The sequence below is a fragment of the Eptesicus fuscus genome, chromosome 10 (genome assembly GCF_027574615.1).
Source record: "Eptesicus fuscus isolate TK198812 chromosome 10, DD_ASM_mEF_20220401, whole genome shotgun sequence".
Lineage (NCBI taxonomy): Eukaryota > Metazoa > Chordata > Mammalia > Chiroptera > Vespertilionidae > Eptesicus > Eptesicus fuscus.
The window spans coordinates 68,304,300-68,320,208 of record NC_072482.1 but is presented as its reverse complement, the minus strand read 5'-3'; the positions used below and the strand labels follow the sequence as shown (position 1 = coordinate 68,320,208).

The window sequence follows — 15,909 nt, the reverse complement described above, 5'->3', positions numbered from 1 at the left end:
GGCGTGGTTGGTGGGCGTGGCTTGGCGTAGCGAAGGTGCGGTCAATTTGCATATTTGTCTATTATAAGGTAAGATAAAATTGAGTCCTTTCTTATTTGTTTCTATATTAGTGTGACTTTTATGTCATTAAAATAGTTTAGGAGCACTTCAATTTAAATTCAGCTCAACCTCAAATAAATTATCATATTGAAGTATATCCTAAATATATCCTAAAATGGTAAACAGCACAACTATAATATTTAAACTGAACTCTACCATTACTTGCTTGTTCTGAAACTATTTTGTGGTAAAGATAAACATGGATAATTGAGACTAGTTAATAAGAAAGCTACAACTCAAAACCTCACTCTTTAATAGTAACATATTATGTAACGTAAAATACAGGAGGTTACTCATTTGAGAAATTAAAATTCTATAAACAGAACATACAGTGTTATGCATGCCTAACCTTAAGTCCTAGTGAATGATATTGGAATTGAACTTTACTACAGTTTTATGCGTGCTTTCTTCTCTGTCATAACCACCCTTGATTTTGCTCTTTTTTCTTTTTCTTTTATTTCTAGCCAAAATAACAACTCATTATATATATTTTTAAATTAAAAATTTTTTTATTGACTTCAGAGCAGGAGAGAGAGAGAGAAAAAGAGAGAGAGAGAGAGACATCATTGATGAGAGAGAATCATCAATCACTGCCTCCTGTATGCCTCACACTGGGGATTGAGCCCACAATGCCCTTACCTGGAATCGAACGGTAACCTCCTGGTTCATAGGATGATGCTCAACCACTGAGCCATGCCGCCTGGGCTACAGAATGAATCGAGTCCCAAATTATCCCAGGCTAACAAAAGACCACCATGTATTGTGTCATTTCTTCAAGCTGTCTTTATGATCCAGAGGTGACAATCCTATCTAATAAAAGAGTAATATGCAAATTGACCCTCACACCAAGACACAAGATGGCCACTCCCATGTGGTCAAAGATGGCTGCCCCCATGTGGACACAAGATGGCCGCCACAAGATGGCCAGCACAAGATAGCCTGCAGGAGAGAGCAGTTGTGGGCAGTTAGGGGTGACCAGGCCAGCAGAGGAGGGCCATTGGGGGTGACCAGGCTGGCAGAGGAGGGCAGTGGGGGAGACCAGGCCAGCAAGAGAGGGCAGTTGCGGGGGACCCAGGTCTGCAGGGAAGAGCAGTTGGGGAGGACCCAGGCCTGCAGTGGAGGGCAGTTTGGGGGGACCAGGCCTGCAGGGGAGGGCAGTTGGGGGGGACCAGACCTGCAGGGGAGGGCAGTTGGGGGGGCAAGGCCTGAAGGGGAGGGCAGTTCGGGGGGACCCAGGCCTGCAGGGGAGGACAGTTGGGGTGGGGGGAACCAGGTCAGCAGGGGAGGGTGGTTGTGGGAGACTAGGCCTGCAGGGGAGGGCAGTTGGGAGCCAGCAGTCCTGGATTATGAGAGGCATGTCCGACCACCCCCGCCAGTGGGATCAGGCCTAAATGGGCGGTCGGACATCCTTCAAGGGGTCCTAGATCGGAGAGGGTGCAGGCTGGGCTGAGGGACACTCCCCACCCCATGCACGAATTTCATGCACTGGGCCTCTAGTTTTAAAATAAGGAATGAGGGTTTGGAATTGCTTTGAGAATTAATTTTACAGTTACTTTGAAATTAGTTTGAGAGAAGAGAAGGAAAAATGCAAAAAAAAAATAAATAAAGGTAAAAGAGAAAAGATAAGGCCTTGACATTTTTAAAATGGTAAATGAAAAAGAAGAAAAAAGGGGTTTAAAAGTAAAAACGATTTTAAAATTATATCAGCGATTACCAAGGAATATTGGGCAGAAATAGACCAAATTTCTAAATTAGAGTGAGAATGCCCTTCTTAGAGGAATCCAAATGTATCACCTTGATTATTTTTAGACTCCTTAAAAAGATAGGAAATCAGGAACTAGTTCAGACTTACAGAAGAGTAGAGGCAATACTATTAATACATCTTTTAACTATAACTAATGTTAACTTTTTGCCATATTTTCCCAGATCTCATTTTTAAAATAAAGTACATTAGTATTGTGGAATCTGTTTTCTCCTTTTCCATCCCGTCTCATCTCTCTCTTGAAGTAATCTTCATCCAGAAGTTGGTGTATATTCTTCCCAACCATGTTTTTATATTGGTAATATATACACCCACTTATGTCTCAGTTATCAATTTCTATGCAACCATCTCCCCAAAACGTAGTGACTTTTAAAACAGCCATTTATTATTTCTCATGGTTCTGTGTTTGAGGTGTCTCAGTGGGGTGGCTTCCTGCTCCGTGTGGTCCATGACTAGCTCACTCAGGTGGCTGCATTCGACGGGGGGCTCAGCGGGGACATTCACAATGGCCTCTCATCCCCCAGGCCTCTCTCCACGTGGTCTCCCAGTTTCACAGCTTCTCTACCACATGGCAGCTGGCTTTTCAGAGGGAGAAAGCAGAAGCTCTTAAAGGCTTGGTCTGCAATTTGACACAGTGTCACATCTGTAACATTCTTTTGGTCTAAGCAAGTAAGTCACAAGGCCAACCCACGTTCCAGGGCAGGAGAAAAGAATTTCACCACTTAATGGGAGTAAAGGCAAAAAAACCGTGGCCATCGTTAATCCACCGGAGTTCATCCTCTGGTCTTACATTAGTGACAGTCCTCCCACATGCAAAATGCACTTACACTGTCCCAGGGACTCCCTAAGGCTTATCCAGTACAGCATCAAGCTCAAAACCCTGCATCGGGTCTAAACAAATGTGACTCTCAGGACAATTTCTTTAGGTGCAGGTGTGGCACCATTCAGTCTGATGACTTGCCCGTTAGAAAGATAAGTTATCACACCCCTTATACTCACATTCAAAGGTGAGCTAGGCAGAGGAAAACCTTAGCGGCACCCCATTCAGAAAACGGGGGGCAGTGGAAGGACAATCGCAGTCACTGTTAATAGTGACTCTGAATTGTAATAATAGTCCTTCTGAAATCTGGCCAGGGCCCCTACACCAGGGGCGGGACTAGTACTTGATTAGGGACCAGTTCTGTTTCCTGGGAATGCTGCTCATTTTTCCTCTCCCATAAGAAAATGGGCTCTGCTTGCAGTTGCAGCCGAGTAGATGTCTCTGCTGCTTTCCACCTGTAGAAATTTGGGGGACCAGACCCACCTTTTCTCTTTTAGTCTTTATTCAAGGGCTGGCACATTGCACCCTTAAGGGTCAAATCTGGTTTGTGTCTCTTCCACTGTGGCCTGTGAGCTAACAATGGTTTCTATGTTTTTCATTTTTTTTAAATATATTTTATTGATTTTTTTACAGAGAGGGAGAGGGATAGAGAGTTAGAAACATTGATGAGAGAGAAACACCAATCAGCTGCCTCTTGCACTGGGGATGTGCCCGCAACCAAGGTACATGCCCTTGACCGGAATCGAACCTGGGACCCTTGAGTCCGCAGGCCGATGCTCTATCCACTGAGCCAAACCGGTTTCGGCTGTTTTTCATTTTTAAGGGGTTATTAACAACAAACCAACACACACACAAAATAAACAGAAGAATCTGTGGCAGGGACCAGATGTGGCTTGTGAAACTTAAAATATTTACTGTCTGGACTTGAATGGAAAAAGTTGCTGCCCCCTGACCCGGTAAACACAACTCATTCGTAGTGCAGGCTGGAACGTGCCTTCTCTCAGTCAGTGGATCCCAAAGAAAACCAACCGGGAGGCTCCACGTGGAACTCCTTTTCCTACATTTACCCGTCAAATAGGCTCCTCCTCTGTGAGGAAGGGGCTGTTCCTCCCATAAGTTTCTCCTAGGAAGTGGGGGGTATAAATGTATCCCCCTGAAACCCCTCATAGGAACTGGGGAATAGTGATTGCCATTAATACAGTTAGTATAGCTCCATTTTGGGCAAAATATGGTTCCTTGCATATATGGACATGTTCATATGAAATTAGAAAAGAGTTGGAAAGAGTATACAGCAAATTGTTACATCCATTAGCTCTGAGTTGGAATAGGATGGGCCCACGGAATTCCAGTTTTCTATATAATTGTTAAAAAGTGTTGCGATTATGAGTGCTTTTACCTTTCTAGTTTAAAAGCAAACTAATAAAACATTCCTCCTGTGTGTGTGTGTGTGTTTTTTGGCTACTAGTTAAATAATTTATTTTTGACTTTTAACCAGTTCCTTGGAATTTATTTTCCTGTAAAGAGTGAGGCAGCTCGCTCCTCTTTGCCTCCCGTCGCCCTCCAATTGGTCCAATGTGATTTAGTAAAGAATGAGGTTTTATTTCATTTATTTGAAATTCCAATTTCATCAGTTTCTGGGTCTCCACCTATGCTCCTATCTAAATGCAGTGGCTGTTGAATGGAGAGAATATGTAGTGCTGGAGATGCACGCATCTCTAAATGGCTGCTTGTCTAATGCCCCTTCCTCCTTGCCTGCTCTAGGAGGTCTGGTCCTGTTGGCTTGAGCTTCTTCACTATTTGGACCTTGAGACCAGCTGGCTGAACACTCTGGAAGAGCGGATGAAGAGCACAGAGGCCCTGCCGGAGAAGGAAGACGCTATCAACGAGGCCCTGGAGGTGGGCGCCTGCGTTCTCCCTGGTATTTCTTGTTGTAGGGAAGCCAAATGAGTATTAAAATGAGGAACATTCTGCCTTACGCCAGCAAGGCATTTTCTCCCTCAGCAGCTTTCAGTGTTGCCTTCCATTGCTTGAAGTGTTTGGACCATCCTTTATGTTTAGATTAATGGTGACCCACTAACTCAGTCCCCGAGGTGGATACTTGTTAATTAGCGTATTGTAGACGTCAGGAAAGCACTGCAGTGATTTTCCTGCTTCTTTTTACCAGTCCCTGGATGGAACTCTGCCTTATGTTATGAGGACAATTGCTCTCTTGTTTTTTCATAAAGTTAATTTTGCTCCTAAGGCACGGCAATGACTGTGTTTACAGTGGCTCCTACTGTGTTATTTTCAGATGTGACAAGTTGGAGGACAGGGTGGGGAGGGAAGAGTGAGAAGTGTGGGATCCTGTCCGAGGAGCTTGTCTCCAGGCCCCACTTGAATTCCTTGAGGCCAAGAAATGCACCTGATTTTTCTTTCACGATGGCTTAATACCTGTTTCTTAAATAAATTATTAATAAATTATGAAGACAATAGAGCTGCTTTAAAAAAAAAAAAAGGAGGGAGAGGCTAGGAAGAGGATAGATATGCTTTTGAAATAGTAGGGACACATGGTAATTAAGCGGTTGACTGGATTGAAGGTCAGAAGTAAGTCAAAGGTGGTACCTGAATCCCAGGAGCTGGATGCTCTGCTGGAGAAAAGATGTCACTTCTCAGATAAAGGAGCAGAGTGAGAGGTGAAGAGCATGAAAACAATGAAAAGCTTAATTTAAAAATGAATATTTTCCTAACATGAGAATTAAAACATGTGCATTCTAGAAATACGGAAAACAAACTCTAAGATAAATACTTTTAAACATTTTGGCAAATTTCTTCCTACTTATTATTATTATTTTTGTTAATCCTCACCTGAGGATATTTTTTTCATTGCTTTTCAGAGAAAATGGAAGGAAGGAGGGGGGGGAGGGGAAAGAAAGAAAGAGCGAGAAAGAAACATCATTGTGAGAGAGACACACTGACTAGTTGCCTGTTACACGAGCCCCAAGCGGGGTGGGCGAGGAGTGAACCTGCAACCCAACTAGGTGCCCTGACCAGGAATTGAACTGCAACCCTTTGGTGCCCAAACTGACCTCTAACCACTGAGAAGCACTGGCCAGGGCTCTTCCTAATTATTGTTATTTCTAACACACGCACTGCAAGGTAGTACATTGTAATATCTGGATCAAAGACTTTGAAATCATAAGGAATCAAGTTAGAATCTTAGCTCTTCTTTTTACCCTATGTACCAGTATGTAGGCGAAGTACTAAACTCTCTGAACTTCAGTTTTCCATCTGTAATACGAAATAATATTTAACTCCAAGGTTACTTAGATTTATGTACATATAAAGTGTGTATACAAAATAGTACCTAGCTTTCTGTATATGTTATAGAAAACTGAGTACCTATTTTTCATAATATAATCAACAGTTTGAAATAATTTTACTTTATAGTATTGTTTTCTGATTTCAAACTTTGTATCACACCATGAACATTTTCCCATGTAATTAATAATTACTAAAATTATTTATGAAGTTGTATTGTCATGTATCATCTTTTATGCTGAGTTCTCAATTTTATGTATTTTTTAATACCATTATGGATATTTTTTGCAAATTAATTATTCCTCGTCTTGTTTCTTGGGTAGAAAATAGAGTTACTTGTTAAAAACATAAAAGAACACTTTTGGATCCTTGATACACTTTGCCTCAGTAAGTGCATTATTTTTTCCCTCCTGTCCCTGTCCAGTCTCTAGAATCTGTTTTGCGACATCCAGCGGATAATCGCACCCAGATCCAGGAACTTGGCCAGACTCTCATTGATGGAGGGGTCCTTGATGACATAATCAGTGAGAAACTGGAGGCTTTCAACAGTCGATATGAAGAACTGAGTCGTCTGGTAAGAACTGGGACGTGCATGAGTGTAGATTAGGTGTTTGTGAGACGGAGCTGACTTCAAGAACTTGTACCAAGGGAAAAAGTTGGTAACCAACGTTAACGGGGGTGTAGCGGGCTTTGAAATACTAGCTGAGGAAGAGTAAACCCAGCTCTATAGGGAGGCAAAATGTGATGATTAAAAAAAATCTATCTTTGAGATGGTTTCTATTTATGAACTATTTCATTTCCTTTGAGTTATATTATAGCTGTATATAAGAATAACTCATATTGTCCTAGAAATACTAGGGCGGGCAGAACTTGACATAAGCTGTTGTGATAAAATGCCAAGCTGTCTTAGATGCATATCCAGAATGAATTGCAACGTGTATGCTCATATCAGTAAGTAGAGAAGGGAGACTGTTCTTCCCGAGGAGGGTTAGAGGGATATTAGTGCTTTCAAACACATATTAAATAATAACTGTTGATGCTGAGATTGGGAAAAAAATCAATCTTGATTCAAAAGTGCAGCAAGTAGTGGTATACACACATGTACATGGAACTTGTTTTAGGCTTTGGAAAAAAGCTTTATATGTTCACTCTACTGATAGACGTTTGTTATATTTTATATCCTTGTTGACAGGCTTATTGCTGATTCCTAAAAACACCTTAAATTCATAGTAAGTGGGAAATTCTCTGTTTAATATATTATTTAGGAAATCTTTACATTTTTACAGATTGTCATTGTAGGTAGAAAGAAGTAAAAACGAGTAATTCACTGCAAGATATGTAAGATACCATAAGGGCCTTTTTATCATTGCTAGTTATTCATACTGTTCGCCAAAGTCTTGAACTAGAGCCTGTATTTCTTTTCTTGGTGGCCAGATCATGGGGTTTTCTTATATTCAGCTATTTATGTTTGTGAAGACTAATGATTCCGTTTTATCCCCTGTGTAGGCAGAGAGAAAGCAGATTTCTTTGGAAAAGCAACTCCACGACCTACGGAAAACTGATCAGATGCTTGAAGATTTGCAGGAGAGCTTACTGAATCTGGACAAGCAGCTCACAACCTACCTGACGGACAGGGTAGACGCCTTGCAAGTTCCGCAGGAAGCTCAGGTACTGCCATGGATCTGAGGTGTTTGAGTTGTCAGAAGAGCAAGTGTAGTAATCTCCTCCTTACCTGCAAGAGCACCAGCCCCTCCTGCCACCCCAAACCGGCAATCAGTGAGAAAGGGTGACCTTGCTTTTGGGGCAGCATGTGGGTTTTGGAGTTCTCTTGGCCTTTATGTGAAATCCTGGTAAAAGATAGCTTTCTTAGCTATGAAATTGGGAAAATTCCTTTTTATAAATAAGCAGTGAACATTAGAAATGACAAATGCAAAGACCATAGTTTGTGCACAACATACAGTAGTCTGCATTTATTATTATTATTATTATTATTACTATTATACTGCAAACTTACTGAAACTTGAACAAGGCTCTGCATATTCTTATGTAATATATGATTATATGGAACTTAAAAAAAATACATCCTTCCCTGCTTCTGATCTCTTTGTAGAAAATTCAAGCAGAGATCTCTTCCCATGAGATACGGCTGGAAGAGTTGCGAAGAAACATGCGCTCTCAGCCTCCAACCTCCCCAGAAGGCAGGACTGCGAGAAGAGGAAGTCAGATGGATGTCCTACAGGTGACGAGGGGGAGCGATGTGTGGGCAATGACTACTTGGATGCCTTTGGTTTTCTTTTTTCTTTTTTTAAAATAATTTTTTACAGAGAGGAAGGGAGAGGGAGAGAGAGAGCTAGAAACATCGATGAGAGAGAACACATCGATCAGCTGCCTCCTGCACACTCCCCACCGGGTATGTGCCCACAACCACAGCTCATGCCCTTGACCGGAATCGAACCTGGGACTCTTGAGTCCGCAGGCCGACGCTCTATCCACTGAGCCAAACCGGCCAGGGCTGGTTTTCTTTTTGATGTGAACAGTGAGACGAGTGACACATTGCAGGTGCATTGCATTCCAGGCAGAGCTGCAGAAAAAAATTGTTGCATGCGTGGACAATATCAAATGTGATTCTGTAGTTGAGTTGAGAAGAGATAGAAAGCTAGGTTTAGAAGTTAGGTTGGTAACTCTTTCCCCTAATGCAGAGTCCCTGTCAGTTCTCTGCGGCTAATACACCGGGCACCACTCAGGCCTTTGCGGTGGATGCAAGGTTGATTTTCTCTCTGAGCTCATGAATAACACTTTGAGTTCTAGGTTCCTGACTGTAGTTTTCAAATAGGTGGGAAAATTAGTGAAGTTTTAATTTCAGCGAGGCCAGCTTAGCCTTTTATTATATCTAAGACTGACATACTGAATGTCAAGTGATGTATGACTCTGGGTAACCTTGCTGAGTTCCTTTATGGAATGCTTTTATTGTGATTTATTTTTACAGCTTTTTAGCAGCAGGTGTTATACTAATACCGTCTGTTGAGAGAGATTATCATTCTGATGTGAATTGCTTATTATTATCATTTCTTCAAACAGAGGAAACTTCGAGAGGTGTCCACCAAGTTCCAGCTTTTCCAGAAGCCTGCGAACTTCGAACAGCGCATGCTCGACTGTAAGCGTGTGCTGGATGGTGTGAAAGCAGAACTGCATGTGCTGGACGTGAAGGATGTGGACCCTGATGTCATCCAGACCCACCTGGACAAGTGTATGGTGAGGGCATTGGTGGTTAATGGGTCCACTAGGTTTTCCGGCAGCAAATATGGCTTCATCTAGCATAACGTACATGGTTTGTTCAATATTAATATATATTGTAAATATATATTAACAATAGGGGTGAATGATGAAAAACAGGTTATAAAGTAAGAAGTGTGGTCTTTTCCTCCAAAGACATTAGAAGAGATAGAGGAGATAGGTAGGATGGAGTAAAATCAATTATTACAGTGTCATGAAATAAAAAAGAAAAAAGGCTTAAATATACATACATATGTGTGTGTGTGTGTGTGTGTGTGTGTATGATTAAAAACAAAGGAAACACTCATAATCACAGTATGACATTAGGAAAGGCTTTGGCAGATTTTGACTAATGAACTAACTTTCAAAGGATAAATTTGAGGTAGCTAGAAGAACCATACTTAGAATGGATGTTAGGAATATTACCATGTAAAAAAATTATTCTTTTTTAAAAAAATATATTTTATTGATTTTTTACAGAGAGGAAGGGAGAGGGATAGAGAGCTAGAAACATTGATGAGAGAGAAACATCAACCAGCTGCCTCCTGCACACCCCCTACCGGGGATGTGCCCGCAACCAATGTACATGCCCTTGACCGGAATCGAACCTGGGACCTTTCAGTCCGCAGACTGACGCTCTATCCACTGAGCCTAACCGGCTTTGGCGAAAAATTATTCTTAAGGATACTTAAATTTTACTTTATAAAGTCTAAATCCAAAATATGAAAGAAGAAATTATACTTAGAACAGATGTCAGGAATATTATTACAGAAAAATCTTTCTCTAGAAAAATTAATTTTAAATCAAAGTTTAAACCTAAGATCTGTAAAAAAATTATTTAGAAGGCCTTATTGCTGTTGCAGTCTTGAATTTTAAAATTCAGTTGCTTATACATTTTAAAATGTGGCTAAGCATACACATTCTTAGAATTAGTGTTCTGCTAGAGAAGAATCATGAAGCTGAAGATGACACCTGTTAAGACAATAAAAGATTGGGAAGAGTTCTTTGTGCTTATCAAAACTGTTATCTCCACATGTCTGTTATATACCAAAGGTTGGTTGATTACTCAAAAGCTATAATGGATGGAAGAATGAATAAATAGGATACATTTCTGTGTGTGTGTGTGTGTGTGTGTGTGTGTGCGTGTGCATGTGTACACACACTGATATATGTAAATATTTACCAAGATATAGAGGTCAACAAAGCAAGCACCATTCTTGACTGTGTGTAACTTGGCCCAGGGGTCTGTTATGTGACAGAGCCACCTGAGATGCTTCAGGTCAGGATCACGATGAATGGAGGCAAGAGAACCTGCACAGAATAGTTTAAGGTAACGAAGATGAAGACAGCTCTGAATTTGACTTGATGACTAAAATTTCTTAAAGTCATATTCATCTTTATGTGTTGAGTTGTCATATATCTTCTCATTACATAAGTTGTATGTACCAATGTGGTAGCCTTGGTACTTCAGAATTGTAAGAAAAAAATAAGAATGCATACACTTCCAATTTTCAATAGCCAGAAATACAGCCAGAGTTGGCTTTTTTCTAATAATAGCATTTAGGATTTTTAAAGTTATAATTTAAAAAATGATAGACATTCCAATTTTTAGTCCTGATATTTTCACATTTTATGTTTGGAAAATGTTCATAAACTTTTAAAATATGTATCTGAGTGTTTTTTTGAAACAAGTATACATGCCATTTGTTTATTTTCTTCTCTGATTTAAAAAAGTTATTGCAAACTTGATGCTATTTTACTCATCCTTTGAATCCACATTGGGGAAAGATAAAGCCCTTTGATCTCCGTAGTTAAATCATAGCTGTCAATCTGGATAAGCCGTGTTCTGAAATGATTCCAGTTACTGGGTTTTCACTGTGATGTGTGCGATTTGTCTTGTTTTCTTTTTAAGAAACTCTATAAAACTCTAAGTGAAGTCAAGCTTGAAGTGGAAACAGTAATCAAAACCGGCAGACACATTGTTCAGAAGCAGCAAACCGACAACCCCAAGGGGCTGGACGAGCAGCTGACTTCTCTGAAGGTGCTTTACAACGACCTGGGTGCTCAGGTGAGGACAGCCACACCCACCACTTCTCTCTCTCTCTCTCTCTCTCTCTCTCTCTCTGTGTGTGTCTCTCTCTCTTTTGTACATTTTAAAATTTCACTTCTGGGAGAATGTGTGTTTAAATTTTATGGTATTAATAATGTTCTCAGTGATTCCAATAATTTTTATTAATTTTTAAATGTTTGTGCTAATATTGCAATGAGTACAAATGGTATTGAAACTTATTTTTAATATTTAATCCAGATTTACTTTGTATTTCCAATGACTATTGACATTTCAAAAGTAAACTTTAAAAATAATAGTCCCTGTTTAAACTCAAGTTATTGGTTTATACCAATAACAGCATTTAGGACTTTTAAAATCATAATTTTAAAAATTGAAATTAAATTGAATAGGCTACTGAGAGTATTCAAACATCAGGTTCTAATAAATATTATGTGACAAGAAGGTCACATTGATCTAGCGGGATTTAAAATCCTTTCAGGAAACAGCTATAATTTGGGCATTTTAGTGAATCGGTGGGGGAGTGGTGGGTCATTTACTGACTGGATCCAATAGGCTGATATCTTCTCTTACTGAGAATCTAAGTCTTAAAACTAGGGAAGTAAAAAAAAAAAAAAGTGTGGAACTGAAAACTTGGCAATATTAGAAAGCTGTGTTAGATTATATTTTAGATCCTTCTCGAGTTATTAAATAGTAGTAACTGAGTTTCTGTAAGAGCCCAGAGAAAACCAGCTAAAATCGTATCACTTTCAAACCAGTGAACATGGGCAGTCCATACATTTCCTGGGCGTTCACTTCACTTCTGCAAGATCGGGTGGTTGATTTTGATTCATTTTGATGCACTGTACCACTGGATCACATTTCTCAGCACATCATTTTGGTATTACACAGCTGAAGTTCTTTTTGAAACGTTATATTTATTTATTGACTGGGCAATTTATGCACGGGAATGGTGTTGCTGGTTTTTTTCACCTGTTCTCTAATTTGGGCTGCTGGCTCAGACCAGGCTCAATCCAATGGCTGTGTCACCTGGGACATGGTCTTACCCTCTTTAGGCTTCACTGTCCTGTTCTGTAAATTAGGAAGGGCAGTGCCTATTACAAAGGTGATTGTGGGTTTTATTGTATAACATGTGTACTATTCCTTAACACCATTTGGGGGATGTATCCAGAGTCTGATCAATGTTAATTCAGCTCATTTTGCTTTCTGTCAACAACAGTAAGTACAAAATAATAATAATAAAGGGTTTTATTATAGTCATTTACTGTATTTTTCATTAAATGGTTAATTGTAAAACATGATTGTGAAAATCGTGCTGTTTCCCCTCAAATTGCTAGAACATGTAATGTGTTTTAAACAGAGTCCTTCATTGAGATGATTCTAAGCATCTTGTGTTCAAAATAGTAAAAGATAACACTTACCGATCCCTTAACCCTGTTGCAAGGATTGGGCCAAGTCCTTTGTGTATGTATTTTTCTCATTTAAAACTCAGAACAGCCTTTGGAGGGTCATACCTCTACCAAGGTCCCTTAGGAAAGAAGTGGCAGAGCTAAGATGAAAACCCAGGGTTGCTGACACTTAACCACTACTGTATAGTGTCCCCTTGCAGAGATCAAGGTTGTATATCTCTTGGGGTTCAATCCGAGTCAGTTTGGATCCTCAGCTATTATCCATGTTTAGTCCTCTCTCGGTTCCTTCTTTTCAGGTGACAGATGGAAAACAGGATCTGGAAAGAGCATCCCAGTTGGCCCGGAAAATGAAGAAAGAGGCTGCTTCTCTCTCGGAGTGGCTTTCAGTGACTGAAACGGAACTAGTACAGAAATCCACCTCAGAAGGTTTGCTCGGCGACTTGGATACAGAGATTTCCTGGGCTAAAGTGAGTTGTAGTTCAGGGGGACCACCAATATCACGCCAGCGTGACCTGTGGCATTTTTGTTCAGGGCAATCTGGGTGGATGTCATTTTCCTCCATTTTGTATTAAATATAGCCTTTTCTTTTTTCCGTTATTTTTTTTCTACTTCTCTGTGCTAAGAAAAACAGTAAGAATATTTTTAAAACAACTATTTCAAGAAGCTACTTTTGTCTTGACTCCAAAAGTGTTGAACTCTGATCAGTCATCAACAGGCCTTCAGAGGCGTTCTGCTTATGTGGCACTTGAAAATATGATAGTTACACTTTCGAAGTTGATTTTTTTTTTTTTTGAGTATTCATTCCTCACACAGTGATGTGCTGAATTTATTTGTTAATTCTTCTACGGTAACTTTTGTACCAGTTACTAGCTTTTCTATTGCAAACTGATGTAAAGAGCACAGAGACAGAATTTTCAAAAGAATCAACAAAAGATTGAAGAGTTTTCTTTGGCTCTTTAGTTACTTTGATATTATAGAGATTATAGAGGAATGGAATACAAAGTAGTTTTTTTTTCCCCAAGGCATGTTCTTTTCCCAAATTTATTTTCTAAGAAAGAGGCATGTATACTAGAGATAAGTACTGAAAATAATGATCAATACTGTGACAAAAATTTCTATAAAGTCACCAGATCTGTTTTGGCATCCTACACTCGTACTGGCCTGTGGGAAATGAAGAGGAGGGGATTTGAGATCATAGGGGGTGGTGCAACTCTTTAATTTGAATGCTCTGTGAAGAGAACAGTTGAATGAAAGTCAAGATATTAGGCACCAGAGAGAGTGTTCTCAGTTTAGAAAATAGCTGACGAAAAGCATAATTATGCCCTGGGCTTGTGAAGGGAAAAAAATATATGCAGGCAATGAAGAACGTTGGCATTTATAGGTGTATTGTGGGTGAATGGGAAGCACAGGTACCAAACTTTATTTTTGTTAAGTTTAGCTTTTTCAAGGAAATATTACCTTTTTTGTACAATACATTTTGAAAGCCCTTGTTTTCTCATTAGTAACATAAGTTATATAAGTTAATTGAATGACATTTTTATGGTGTAAAAAAAAAGAGGGGAGCAAAAATCATCTATAATGAAAGAACACCCTGTTATCTTTTCAGTTTTTTACAGGCACATATAGACATGCACAGGCACAGCATGTATTTGAAAATAATTCTATTTAGTGTTTCATGACTTTCTTAAAAAAAAAAAAACACAAAAAAAACCATCTTATATCTTTAACATTTTTCTTTACCTATATGTTGTATCTCATATTGGAGACAGGCCTAATATTTAATTGCATATTTTATTTTTGATTGTTCCATTTATCTATTCATGTTCATTTGATTTATTACCAATTTTCACTATTATGAAAAATGCTATGCCCTGCCTGGTGATCTCAGTGGTTAGAGCATCAGCTCTTGCACTGAAGGGTCGCAGGTTTGATACCCAGACAAAAACACATACCTGGATTGGAGGTTCGATTCCCACTACAGTTGGGGCAGGAGGCAACCAATCAATGTCTGTCTGTCTGTCTGTCTGTCTGTCTGTCTCTCCCTCTCCCTCTCCCTCTCCCTCTCCCTTTCCCTCTCCCTCTCCCTCTCCCTCTCCCTCTCCCTCTCCCTCTCCCTCTCCTTCCCTCTCCCTCTCCCTTTCCCTCTCCCTCTCCCTCTCCCTCTCCCTCTCCCTCTCCCTCCCTACCACTTTCTCCAAAAAGCAATGGGGAAAAAATCCTCTGGTGAGGATTAACAAAAAATAAAAAATGCTATGATGAATATACTTGTAGCTAAATCATAACATGTATTCATAATTATTTTCTGAGGATAAATTCTTCGAGCTAAAAATACTGAGTCTAGGGATATATTCATTTTAAAGTCTTATACAAATTATGAAATTATCCTTCAGAAATTGTACCTACCAGCTCCATGTGAGAATTCCTATTGCTTGTTTTAACCACAACTTTGAAATGGTAGGCAGATACCATGTTTTGGTTAGTTAATTAGAACATTTTCCATCAGTTTATAGGGCATTTGAAGTTCTTTTTTAAAAAATTGCCTTTTATTGTAATTCTGACCATTTTTCTTTCACCTGTTAGGTCTTTTCATTTAGAGCTCTTTACCTATTTATTAATGCTTTGTATGTTGTCTATTATTGCAAAAATATTTTTTGCTACTGTAATTCCCTTTCTGTTCTGTATATATTTTAAAAATGCTGTTATATATTTTTGAATAATAAAATCATCTTTTTCTTCATTATATATGCCATTAGTGCTTAGAAAGTTCAACTCTGCTCCAAGGTTATGTAATTATTTACTTACATTTTCTTCTAGCTCTTTTATAGTTTCATCTTTTTATCTTTAATGCTTTAATCCTTCTGGAATTTATTTTGGTGTATATAATGAGGTAAGGCTCTAACCTTTTTCCAAGTAGTTAACCAGTTATCTCAACACTATCTACTGAGTAATTATCTCTTCCCCATTGATTTGACATGCTAACTTCATCTATTATTTTTGGCTGTTGATTTTCTTTGTCTGATTCACTGATCCTGCCCTCTGAAATGTCTTTTAGGTGTTTAACTATGTGGCTTTAAATATGTTTGAATATATGCTTAATAGATTCCTTGTTTTTAATGTTCCTTTTTTTTTGTATACACTCATATAAACTTTAGAAGTATTATTCTCAAAATCTTAAAAAATA

At 39.2% G+C, this 15,909-nt stretch overlaps 1 protein-coding gene across 3 annotated transcripts in view; it reads left to right on the top strand.

The window, feature by feature from the left end:
* The window catches only part of UTRN (utrophin), a 454,375-nt gene that overhangs the window by 172,238 nt on the left and 266,228 nt on the right, over positions 1-15,909 (top strand). For all 3 annotated transcript variants that reach the window (XM_054722125.1, XM_054722126.1, XM_054722124.1), the window contains 7 exons: positions 4,443-4,577; positions 6,403-6,552; positions 7,485-7,646; positions 8,089-8,217; positions 9,057-9,230; positions 11,164-11,319; positions 13,025-13,195. In XM_054722125.1, the coding sequence (XP_054578100.1) occupies positions 4,443-4,577; positions 6,403-6,552; positions 7,485-7,646; positions 8,089-8,217; positions 9,057-9,230; positions 11,164-11,319; positions 13,025-13,195 (1,077 nt within the window). The remainder of the gene's footprint in view (positions 1-4,442; positions 4,578-6,402; positions 6,553-7,484; positions 7,647-8,088; positions 8,218-9,056; positions 9,231-11,163; positions 11,320-13,024; positions 13,196-15,909) is intronic.